A 12,601-nucleotide genomic window follows, 5' to 3' on the forward strand; every position below is an offset into this window, starting at 1 on the left:
TGGTAAACCTGCTGAATTTACTAAAACTAGTTCAAGTAGTAATTTTTTTTACACATTCAAGAGCCATCTAACCATTTATTGAGATAGATGAAGTGAGGTAGGGTTATTGTCAGATTTTTATTGTAGGATTTTGTAAGAGTCTCTGTCCTCCAGTGAGCTCTCGGTGTCTTTGACTGGTCTGAAGGATGGAAAGATGGCCAAACTAATTTTAAGATGCCCATTCTAAGGGTATAATGGATTGTTGAGTTTGTGTTAAGCTTGCTTGTTTTCCTTGATCAGGGGAAACTTTTGACATAATACAAAGGACAGACATAAGTTTTCAAACACCCCGACCTTAAATAACCCACCTTCCAATCGTGCATATTTCACGAGGTTTCAAAGTTTTGTCCCCACTTTTTTTCAAATCCGTCAGACATTCATTAAAATGTTATGCATCAGGCGATCATCAGTGATTAAGTGAACAATCAAACGCAGCACCTGCCAGAAGTTTTGTGATTTCCCATGTGCTGTGAAGGCAGCATGAGGTAACTTACAGTTAACAGGTTATTTCCTCGAACAGGAAGTTTTACATTCATCCACCTCCAGTCGACACATTCTCATGGTGCTGACACATTGAATTTAACTCGCAGTTAGTCGGTAACTTCTTTTTCTCATGGCGTTTTACTGATCGAATCTGAGAGAGGATCAGTGAGACAGAAGATGATTCTCAGAGGAGTTCTGCTGTGGCTGTGTCTGGGTCTGTCGTCCTCCGTGAAGGTGTTGACATGGCCCCCCCTCAACTGCTCCACACAGGTAACTCCAGCTCTTCAAGTTCAACTTCAACACTCTGTTTCTCAATGATCTTTTATAGTCCATTATTATATACCAAGGAACATCAACAGTGCCAATGTGGGTTTTATCTCTGGAAAGTTACCATTTTTTAAGTAGAAGAGAATAAGGCCAAAAACAAAAAAACACAAAGAGAATGTCGTTAAATATGGAGGATAGGAGGTATGTGATTTTTTTTTCTGATAAAGAAGAAAAACAGCAACAACAGATAATGTGGGGAAAATCGGAAAAAACTAAAAATACAGTAATATAACGATAGTCACAACAGATAAAGTGTAATATTTATTATGAGTGCCATGAAAAAGAAAAAACAACAACAATGGATAAAATCTGGAACAGAAATAAAACATACAAAGTAATGTTAATGTTAAATACAGAATAGTTACAGTTTAAGTGACAGCCACGTAACTTTTTTTATTTTTGAAAAAGATAAAAAAAACAGCAACAGTAGATATTGTGAACAAAAATAAACAAATATTGAAACAACAAAGGAGGAGATAAAGGAGAATAAATAAGAGGGACACAGGTAATTAATACAAACTGTAACAGTAGATTGGGTAAAGAATAATACAAATCTGTAAAAAATAAATAAAAAACATTCGTAGTCACAATAGATTAAGCAGAATCTGGAAGAAGATGAAATCCTTAATCGTGTTAAGCGCCTTGGTTGCTGATACTCAGCAGGGCTTACTGTTTAATAACAGACTTTGTGCCAATGCTCAAATGTTGGAAATACAGTGAAATGTACAGTGTATTTGTAGGAATGATAATATACAATCCTTCTTTTTCTTCTGCCACAGGGGTTGTGGTGTACCGTCACGACAAGTGAGTAGATGCTGCTCTTGTTCATTCCGAGCTGCATGTAAACAGGGCCGTTCTTTATAAAGGTGTGTGTGTGTGTGTGTGTGTGTGTGTGTGTGTGTGTGTGTGTGTGTGTGTGTGCAGGTAACTGTATGGACATAAGTTGGCTGGACCTTAACAACTACACTCCCAGCAGTCCAGAGGAGCTGCAGGTGTCTGTTGCCACCAGGCGGGACGAGGCAGGACACCTGCAGCCTGTACTGGACGCCAACTGGAAGATAAAGGATGATGGTGAGTTAGTCATTGATAGAATTTCAGATTCATAAATCAAAATTAGTGTTTGATGATGACTATTTAAATCAAACACTTGATTAAACAATTAAACACTTAAGTTATGATGATGACTTGAATCCTATAGCTAAAGGTCCAGTGTGTAGGGTTTACTGGGATATATCCGCTGAAATTGAATGTGATATTCATTATTATGTTTTTGTTAGTGTATAATTTGCTGAAACTGCAAACTGTGTTCACGTTCACTTAGAAGCTTAGAATGTGTCCTTCAAAGGGAGCATAGGGACCTTTAGAGAGCCGCCATAGGTTCTCTGTGGAGGGGGAGGGGTCAGATGAGGCTACATCCATACTGGTATATTTTCAATTGAAAAAAACATCGACTCAGAGTTTTAGAGCTGCTAAAACGTAGAAGTTTGTAAATGCTGATGGCCACGTTTTCGTCTGGAAGGGCACGATGTAGCCTTCGCTGATTCGTCAGGCTTCTATCGCACTGGTCACGTGACTTGACATCACAACGAAGCTGTTTGATGGGTCTGAGTAGCAGTGAGACAGAATGTGACTCTGCTATGTTCTTTTCTCAGGAAGCATCAATTACCTAAAGGCCACAGAGCTTCATGTTCTGGTGATGTCCACAAATCAGAACCTGTGTGTTCGATATTCCTTCAAAGGCAAACTCCCGATGAGAAGTCCGTCAGGGGAAAAGGTTGGTGGGTCCAAATCATTTTTCAGATTGTTTCCAAAATTTCTGGAAACATTGATAGTGCATATTTTCAGATCTGTATGTTTCATTTTCATCTCCATGGTATTATTGCCTTTGCATATTGATGTTTTGAATTAAGCGATCAGTGATTAGTTCCCTCCTGGTCATGAGCTTTGGGTAGAGACAGAAAGAATGCAATGCAGTTTGAAGCTGACAAAATGACATTTGTCCATAATGTGGCTGAGCTCAACGAGGATTTTGGACATCCAGAGGGATGATAGCTGCTCCTGGATGGATGGGTGGGTGGGAGGATGGATGGATGGATTTGTAGAAGATAGAAAGGAAGAAAGGACGGAATTTATCTGATCAAAGTTAAAGGTGTAGGACCAAGAACTCAGTCATACTTTTAATTCTCACCTTCAGTACTGGAAACTTTTCAGTTCACATTTTAAAATTATATATAATCTCAGATTAACCAGATCAGCAGACACTCAACATTAAATGCTACAGATTAGAGAGAAAGACCTGATTTTGGATGACCAGCGTAACATAGTAATCCATGCTCACAGTTTGTCAAAGTGTAATTGCCTGTTTCTTGTTTCCAGTGGTCCTTCTCAGCTAACATGGTGATGTTGGAGCCTGGTAAGTGTTACCGGGTATCTGTGTTCAACATCCCAAAACCTGAGGTGGGCCACAGCGACTACGACATCAGTAAGGAGGTCATTGTTCCTGGTGAGTTGATGTGGAAGGCAGCATTTTAGTTGTTGCTGCGGACACAGAGGCCAGGACTCATCATCCTGGCCTCTGTGACTATGTAACTAGTTGATCACCTTTCTGCATAAAGTTGAATATTAATGAAAAGGGGGGCAATGATTTCTTAGAGATTGCCCTTATTCCTTAAATTCCTCAAAAACAATCTAAGCTCATGGTCTAAAGTTCATAAAGCAAGTACACACGTCCAAATGCACTTTTTTTCTAGATCAACAGCAGAGAAAAGAGTCAAGTGCATGGTTCATAATAATGACTAATAGGTGTGTTTAGGGAATAACCAGTATTAAACCATTCACAGCCCTGCCTCTGATTACCATTGAAAACCAGTTGTACTTGCACCCAGGTGGACTTCTTGTTTAATTACTGGTTAGTAAGAAAGACATGTAAGAAAGTACATGGGTTGTTCAGCCACTATATGTAGGTGCATACTACTTTGATCATGAAACTTCAAAGAACAGCGACATACTGGGCCACTTGTGTTGCTGGTGTTGTTTTTCCTTTCTTGCTGCGTAGCTAACCTCAGCTTATGACGTCATGGTTTCCCCCCAGTCAGTTTTTTTGTTTGTCTGTTTGATTGCAAGCAAGATTTCTCAGAGGTCAGTTTACCTCAAGACGTCAGGGTGATAAAAAAAAAATTGTGCTGGTCTGGATTTATTCTTTCTTTAACATGAGATAGACCATTTTTCAAATGGTTGATTGGAAGATATAGTATTATACAGGGTTGGCTTAACAGAGAAATGTGAAATATCTGTAAAACCAAGACAGTCAGCATGTAGGTCTGTAAATAATAACAAGTGCATCTCAAAAGCACAATTTTCAAAACAACTACTGTAAGTTCCAGGGAGAGTAAAGAAACCAGTGCTTGTGGTTTCATCTTTACCTCATTTGCACACCTTTCAGTCTTCATGACTTTGATGATTCTCTGCTTCTGTTTTTTTCTCAGATTGTAAAGATCCCACCATGCAGATGACCCAATTTTGCATAGAGAGAGGTGAGTGACCGACACCCCCCCCCCCCCACGTTCAGGGTGAGTGACTGAATCACACAGACCGTTTCTAACACGTGGTCCTGTGGTCTGCGTTGTAGGGACTCTGTGGCGGGCGAACATCAGTCTGGTTAAGGTCCCAGCAGCCGGGGACAGGTCTGAGCTGGCTTTCAGCTTCAGGCCCGACGCACTGTGTGAGGAGTACATCGTTATTGTGAGCTGCTCCGGTGATCAACATACAGACCGCGTAAACAAGGTAAACCCACATGGCACAAAGTATTTGAAGGGTACTTGCGCAGTAGGCCGCCTCCGTCTCTTACAGAAGACGAATGCAGTTTTCGTTTTTCAGCGATTTGACCTAGAACAGGAGGAAATGTAGGTGCTCATTAAAACATCCTGTGCTTTGTATCTTAACCTACTTTTTACCCCAGTTTTTTTTCGTTACTTCACAGAGCAGGAAACTGTTTCTTGCAGCGTTTTTCTGCTGATCATGGAACAGACTGCTCATTAGACTTTACAAACAACTAGAACCGCACAGGCGCACACATAGTAAATCTGGCTTTCCAGCACTGTTGTCTCTGGTGTGTTAAATTTTATTCAGATGTATTCAGAGTACATCATTTGCTACAGTTCATTATTAGTGACATTTCAGCTAAGACTCATCTCTGCCTACTGTATATAATCATATGCTGTTTGTCAGCCTGTACCCTATGTTTATAAATGTCGTATGAATGGTACTAACGGAAACTTTTGGAGCCTTTTATTATATATATATATATTTATATAGCCCTGTGACAGCAGGGTAAAAAATACCATAATTCCCCGTTAACTTGAAATGGGGGCTCAGTGCACTGCAACATCAGAAAAACTCATGCACTGCAAATACACACGACAAATGTGCTGCAAGTTGTCTGAGTATTGACTGTGCATGTGTCGTCAAAATAGATTTTCTTAATTCTCCTGTGTTTTGTCTATTTGCATATGCTTTCTTTATTCACAGCATGTTGCATTCAAATAATTTAATACTTTTCCTGATAAATGTTCTCACAGAATCTTGCAGTAACTATTCACTGTCTTCCAGGCCAATCGCACAACTCTGAATGCGACATTCAGCCTTGATAAATGGCCGAGATCCTGCTGCCAGTTCGACGTTCAGGTAAATCTTTTCAACTATGCTCTGCTGGGTGCTCCCACGGTCTCCTCCGCCTTCTCTGTTGAGTTAACATGACCTTATTCTTCCCTGCAGGTCAAACCTCTTTTCCCACAGTGTGGCAACGACTGTACCCGTCAGGAAACAACTCTGCAAATTTGTGACGGTATGTTGGCAGATTTGAAATATCAGTATCATGGCCGAGCGGGACAGTGACTGAACATTCCATCTGGTGATTGTAATCCCACGTTGCTGAGACTCACAACATGGTCAAGAAGTATCGCTGGACCTCCAGATTGAAAAAAGCACAGTCAGAATAATAACAAAACTAACAGTTCAGATTGTGATAAAGAATTGATTCACTTCAGCTGAGACAGCATTATCTTGTCACCTATTCCACAGTACTTAAACTTCACCTTAGTCAGAGATTTTCATGTCAAAAAAGAAGAGCATTCCCATATTTCTTTTAGTATTTGAAAACCATTATCTGACAGCAGTATCTCCATGAAAGGAGATAAACCTCATTCCTTACGTCTGGACCACAGGCTGGCTACAAAGAGGAAGTGTGCTCTGACTAAATAGATAAAAACAAAGTACTTGATCGGTGCCAGTACAGAAAGATCTTTCCCTGTTTCTTGAAAACATCTACAGTGGCTGTTCAGTTTATACCAGGATATACAGCCACCTGTGATCGAAACTTCTTGTAGACTTTGGCATGTTTATAGATTTCTATTAGCAACAACTTTTTCTACTGTACATTCAGAATGACAACATGGACAATCAGGTCTTACAGAACAGGTTCAAGCCCCCTGAGCAGTGATCTTTCTGTCACTTTTAAGTCCAGGAAGTCACCTTTATCAAAATATGTGTTTCCTTAATTCCTCCTTGACCTTATCTCTTCCTTGTTCGTTGAATGTGAGGGATTAAGACTGAAGGGAGAGAAATGAGACAACATTTAGAGGAACTAGCTGGTAAGGGGAAATAGGTAAACTAAATATCTAAAGGCTAACATGGGTACAATGACCATTTTAATATGTTTTCCATGTTAACCTAAGTAGCTTAGCAGGAGTACGCAAAAAAACACTGAACAGATTTTATTGAAACTTGTTTGAAGGGAAGTGTATTGGCCAAGAAAGAACCCTTTAATTTCTTGACAAAATGGCAGATCCAGGAACTTTCTATCTCTTTCTTTAACATTGCCAGATAGGGCATTTTTGTTGACATTTTCATAGATTTACCAGAAAACAATTCATGGTACTTGATGGAAAAAACCTGGCTTGTTTGGAGGACCGATATTTATACGTGTGTGTAATTTAGTGTAGATCCAAATAAAAGTCTGTATTTAGAGAATTCAAATGTGGATTCATAAGGGGACTGTTGGGCCTTGGTGGAGGTATGCACTCTCCTGATTGCTATTCTGGTTGAGCAGGTTATCATGCCAACATTTGCCGAAAAGCAAATACAGCTGAGGCTGCGGTGAATATCATTTGTTTGTCTGAGATCTGGCTCTACACAGTTAACCAAAACATATGTGAACTTATATATTGTGATACATGGTGAATTATGTATTTGTCAGACATTTATCCATAGTTGTCATAATTACGATATGAATTCTAGAGTTAAAGCCAAAAACATGATTTATGTAACCGATGACCAAAAATTCGTATCACTTCACCCTGTAGTCTAAATGAATGAGTGGTTTGCCAAATTCAAAGGAATTCAATCAAGGTTTTGTTGAAGTTATTGTTGAGACAGGCGTGAGGTCACAGTGACCTCAACCTTTGACCATAAAAAATCTTAAAAATCACTGTTTAACAGCAAAGAATATTTGTCAAATAGTTTTATGAGACTGATAATTTGTTATTTTACTGGTATGTTTAGTAATTACATTACACTTACTTAATTTCCACAGTGTCAGTGATGGACAATGATCTGGCTGCATTCATTATTATTCTGCTATAGGCAAAATAAGAAACCTCTTGCTTGTTTGTACTTCTTTAAAACAATCACAGTTTTGATGGCTCCCCTGGAAATACACATTAAAATGGCTAATTCCTCCCGACATAACAGTGAAAGACACCTGTAAAATGTGGGATTGCACAATCAAAAATTTGCCATGAAAATTAACATTTGAAAATGGTAACTAGTGGTCTCTTTCATGGCATCAGCTAATCAATGAACACTTTTTTTCCAACAGTTAAACCGAAAGATCCAGCCATCCCCGGTGTTCCCTCGTACACATATGTCATCCTGATGTTTCTGTTGACGTGTGTAGTGACGGCAGTTATTTCATGTGTCCTCTGCAGGGAGCCAGGTCAGTTCCGAATACATTCAGTTTCGGCTCGCTCTTCATTAAGTGCTAACTTCAATTACCTACTTTTGATTTGTGCCTTGACAGTTATTGGTCGATTTCTCTTTCAGGCAAAATTCGTGATACTGCAGCACCTCTGCCTGGTTTCAAAGTGGCACAGCATCAGCTTGAACAGCCTCCCAAAGTGCTGGTCATCTACTCCCAGGACCACTACCTCTACAGGGACATAGTGCTAAAGCTCTGCGCCTTCCTCCAGGTCAAGTGTGGCGCCAAGGTGCTGGTAGACCTGCTAGACTCCACCTCGGTTGGCATGGTGGGTCGCCTCCGCTGGCTGGAGTGGCAACGGCAACAGCTGAAAAATCCGTCTGACAAAATTCTGGTGCTGTGCTCTCAAGGCGTTCAGGCAAAGTGGAGGGCGTTGTGTGGTCAAGGTCGGGTGACGCTGAAGGAGGACCTCCTCTCCCCCACAGATGACATGCTCACCCCCTTTCTCCACCTTTTCCTACCAGACATGCACCAGGCAGGCATGCAGGGCAAGTACATGGCAGCATACTTCGATGACATCAGCAGCGAACAAGACATACCATCGTTTTTCGACATCACGGTCAAATACAAGCTGATGAAGCATTTTGAAGAGCTGTACTTCCGCATTGTGGACATCGAAAAGTACCAGCCAGGTCAGGTCAACCACATCGAGGGCATTGGCGGAGACGAGTATTTCAACTGTCCCTCGGGCAGAGCCCTGAAGAACGCCATCGACAATTTCCAGGCCTACCAGTTGGAGAATCCTGATTGGTTTGAGAGGGAGTGTGTGGATGATGAGGAGGAGGTCATGACTGATGCCAACCTGCTGATTGAGCAGCTGCAGATCCCTCCAGTCCTACAGTGTGTTCCTCTAATCAGAGACGGCCCTCCTGTCTGCATCCATGAGGTAGAAATCACTGAAAATTGTGACAGTATTTACGTCCTCACACCCGAACTGAGCTGCCAGCATCCACTGTCATCAGTGATGGAACTAACACTAGAAGTAAACCCTGAGTACAACCATCAGTATCCATCAGACCTGGATGAAGTGTTAACAGATCACATGCACCCTCACCGCCCCAGTCCAGGATCTGTCTACATAGTTGAGCCTGTTTTACACAATCCCCCATTGCCAAGACAGAACTGGCTATCGCTTGAGGGAGAACCACTGGGTCAAGTTCCCACTGAGGATGATGAAGATGATTCCTTGCTGCAAAGAAGCCAACCCTCTGCTCAGTTGGACCTGAGAAGCTCGGCCCGACAGAACTCTCACAACTCAAACCCTTCAGAATCCTCAGGTGCAAACATGAGGAGTGATTATCTCCCTCCGTCTGACATCGGCCGCTCCCTGCCTGTGGAGATGGAGGAGGATGAGGTTCTGGTTCCCAGTGGAAAGGGTCCAAACAGTGGCTCGGATCAAGGCTACATCTCCAAAATTCCCTCTCAGCATGAATCCCCCTTCAAAGAAGAACCTCTGGCTGCGCTGGCAAGGCTGCAGGAGGAGCTCTTTCAGCAGGATCTCAGATATTCAGATTTAGATCTTGAGGGGGACTGACGCTCATAGTCCACCCTAAGCCATAGGTGCCAGACTTTTCCAGTTTTAACCTACATTACTTGTGTGAGCACCATACGTTCAGAATATAAGAGGAATCAAGAACTCTAAATGCTGTATGTGGATATGGACAGTGATTATCCATTACTTGTGGCCAGTAAAGTGCACATATAACATATGTTATGAACAATTCTGAATATAATAATCCATACATTATCAATACGTTAATAGTATCAATATGATCATGACTTCATGGAACATAAACAGGTGAATGTACATTGTCGTATGTGGATGTTGCACCATGTTTTGGCCTGATTTGATCATCCTTGATTTGGTGAGTAGGGCTGGCCCCTCACAGCAAGAAGACTGCCGGTTCGAATCCCAGTTTGGCCGTGGTCTTTCTGTGTGGAGTGTGCATGTTGTCCCCGTGTCTATGGTCTATGTGGGTTTTGTCCGGCTTCCTCACACAGTCCAAACCCCTGTAGATTGGGATTAGGTTATTCGGAGACTCTATATTGAATGTAGGAGTGAATGTGAGTGTTACTGGCTGTTTGTCTCTTGTATGTTTGTCGTGTGATTCGCTGGCGACTTGTCCAGGGTGTCGCTGCCTCTCACCCAATGCCAGCTGGGATTGGCCCCGGCTCTCTCTCCTGTGGGCCTCAAAGGATAAGAGGTAAAGCCCATGGATGGATGGATGTTGGACAGTTGCACACTCTTTTCATGGAGCCAACATCTAGAGGTCATCAGACAGAAAGATGGATTATAAACTAAGCAAAGCAGAATCTGCCCAGCACACACCAGAGGATTCATTCAGGATCATCAGAATCTGCAGGTTCCAGATCCAGGATCTCTCTTCCAAACACTCTCCAAACCAAAATGATAGTAGCTTTAAGATCACATTTGTATGTCCTACGCAATCTTGAGAAAAGAAGCATTTGGAATATCTACTTAAAATTGTGTTTAAGGCACTTTGATAATATTTGCTCTCAATCAAGTTGCTATTAACAAATAAAATAAAAACAAGTGGGTTATTTTGCCCCACATTTAATTTTTTACCTGCATTGAAGGAAACATTGTGAGTTATCTATATTCAAACTTATTGGTTTATGTCATGTAAATATTAAGTTTTCTTTGTTAAATACTGAATCTAACTTGCACTCATCTTTGTTTCCCTCAGCTATAAAAGAATGCTTCCTAAATAAACACTTTGTACAGCAATTTCTTCAGATTTATTTCAGGTTTCAACCACATATTACTCTGATTTACATCTACAGTACATAGATTTGATTATATCGGTACAGATATACACCACACAACTTTATAGTACAGAGTATAGTCCTATGTGTAAACAATAGCAATGGCCTATCCCTGTAAACAAGTTTGAAGAAAAAGAGAAACCCATATATTGAAAAATATGAGTGTTTTTAAGTGCACACAGCCCCCAAAAAACCTAAACATTTGAATCTGTTTAGCATGACTGGCTAAATTTGAATAGCCACGTCCATGTAAGCCTTTGGTAGTTTCAGTGTAACTGTGCTTATTCATGCAGGTTAAAGGTTAAAGGTCCACTATACGCCAGTTTAAAGTTTCATGTAAATAAACGGTCCTGTTTGTGATTAAACGGCTTGTGTGGTTGGGAAAGTGAAGTTTGTGTGCAAATCTAATTAAAGATTGTTTTTCAGAGAGCGTCACGATGCATAAGCAAAGGTTTAAATTACTGGCACGAGGAAGATATATAAAATACTATAATAAATACTATGATATAACATTACTCAAATTTTGGCAAAATACATGAGAAGCAAAAAAACAAACACAGCCGTTCTGCTCTCAGTCAACATGTTACATTGTTTGCGCAGCAGCACCTCTATGATCTGTAACCGTCCACAGACACGTCACACATCAGGGACAATGTCCCAGCAGCACCCTGGTGTCGGCAGATGGGACAAACCAACTGTCCAACATTTTAGTGAAAGTTCATGCTTTGACCTTTGAGTTGTATTGTGTAATAAAAAAATAATCTGCTGACTTTACATAGTTCTCAACCACATCTCATGGTGTACATCATTGCATACTGTCTGTGTCATGGATATGCCTCTGTTTTCATCATGTGACATGAAGACTGAAGAAGACTGGCATTGTAGTGCATGACATCATCAGGACGTCACATGTGACACCACATCAGTCGACCAAGAGTCTGGAGAAAATTCAATCTGTTTAATATCAGAGACAGAGTTTACCAGAAATCACCATCCTCCCTCCATTTAAAACCACTTTGATCCACAGTTTGGACAGTTGATGACACTAATGGAAACTCTGGAGAAGACCATGAGATGTAGCTGAAAACTCTACAAACATAGCAAAGTTGATCTTCTGAATATTTTATCAAACTATTTGATTAATTTGTCTACATAATTATAAATTATTAAACTATTATTATTTCAATTAAACATTCCACTGCACTGCCTGCAGCTGAACTGACTGAAATCCTGCCCCTTTCCTCCATCTTTCTGAAATCACAGACGACCTCAAGCAGCTGGAGGAAGGACACCCACGCTGTGAAAATGGCAGAAAGACATGTCAGACAGAATCAGCGGTGACCCCTGGTGACACCCTCCCCTGTATCCTAGTGACTGACAGCTGCAGGGGAAGGGGAAGGATTTAGAAACAGTCAACTCAGCTCCATGAGATGCAACGAGATGCAGGTTTAGGATTGTACTTCAGCATAGGTCAAATATACAGTCACCTCTCACACTTGTGCAGTAGCAGCCAATAGCTGGAAACAGTTATCCGAGATTACATTATTAGAAACTCATTGTTTTTCCAGGATTCATATGGAGGTTCCTTCGAGAGCTTTCAAACAAAGCCATCCACTTTAAGATGTAAATACAAAATTTGGACTGAAAGCTCTTTAGATCCAATCCTAATTTAACATGTGAATTAAACATTACTGGAGTCCATTCTAAGGACCCAGACCTGGAACCGTGATCGAGTGAGAATCCTTAGAGGTAAATTAACAATTCCTTGATTTTTCTGCCGGGAAAAAGACACCTACCACCCCACTTCCACCTCTGAAAATCTCTGTCCTATGCTGCTCAAAAAGGCACAAGTCCTATTCACCTCTGACCTGCATACACTGAAGCAAACAGAGATGGGAAATTGCACTGATACCCTCATTCTGATTAAATACA

The 12,601-nt window shown here is 41.0% G+C and overlaps 1 protein-coding gene across 1 annotated transcript; it reads left to right on the plus strand.

Annotated features, from left to right (window-relative positions):
- Nucleotides 1–547: 547 nt before the first annotated feature.
- Nucleotides 548–10,611, plus strand: il17ra1a (interleukin 17 receptor A1a). Its single transcript, XM_061069620.1, has 11 exons — nucleotides 548–792; nucleotides 1,629–1,653; nucleotides 1,774–1,920; nucleotides 2,502–2,623; nucleotides 3,226–3,352; nucleotides 4,335–4,382; nucleotides 4,478–4,632; nucleotides 5,458–5,532; nucleotides 5,623–5,692; nucleotides 7,724–7,840; nucleotides 7,948–10,611. Exons 1-11 carry the CDS (start codon nucleotides 700–702, stop codon nucleotides 9,414–9,416), a joined length of 2,448 nt encoding a protein of 815 aa, XP_060925603.1. The 5' UTR covers nucleotides 548–699; the 3' UTR covers nucleotides 9,417–10,611.
- The last annotated feature ends 1,990 nt before the right edge of the window (nucleotides 10,612–12,601 follow it).

Source organism: Limanda limanda, chromosome 1, assembly GCF_963576545.1.
Source record: "Limanda limanda chromosome 1, fLimLim1.1, whole genome shotgun sequence".
In the NCBI taxonomy this organism is placed as follows: domain Eukaryota; kingdom Metazoa; phylum Chordata; class Actinopteri; order Pleuronectiformes; family Pleuronectidae; genus Limanda; species Limanda limanda.

Excerpts from the sequence above, each read along its gene's own strand:
- il17ra1a (XM_061069620.1), top strand. The coding sequence starts at position 700 with ATGATTCTCAGAGGAGTTCTGCTGTGGCTGTGTCTGGGTCTGTCGTCC. Across the intron at positions 2,624-3,225 it reads GAAGTCCGTCAGGGGAAAAG|TGGTCCTTCTCAGCTAACAT; the intron begins GTTGGTGGGTCC and ends TCTTGTTTCCAG. Across the intron at positions 5,693-7,723 it reads AACTCTGCAAATTTGTGACG|TTAAACCGAAAGATCCAGCC; the intron begins GTATGTTGGCAG and ends TTTTTCCAACAG.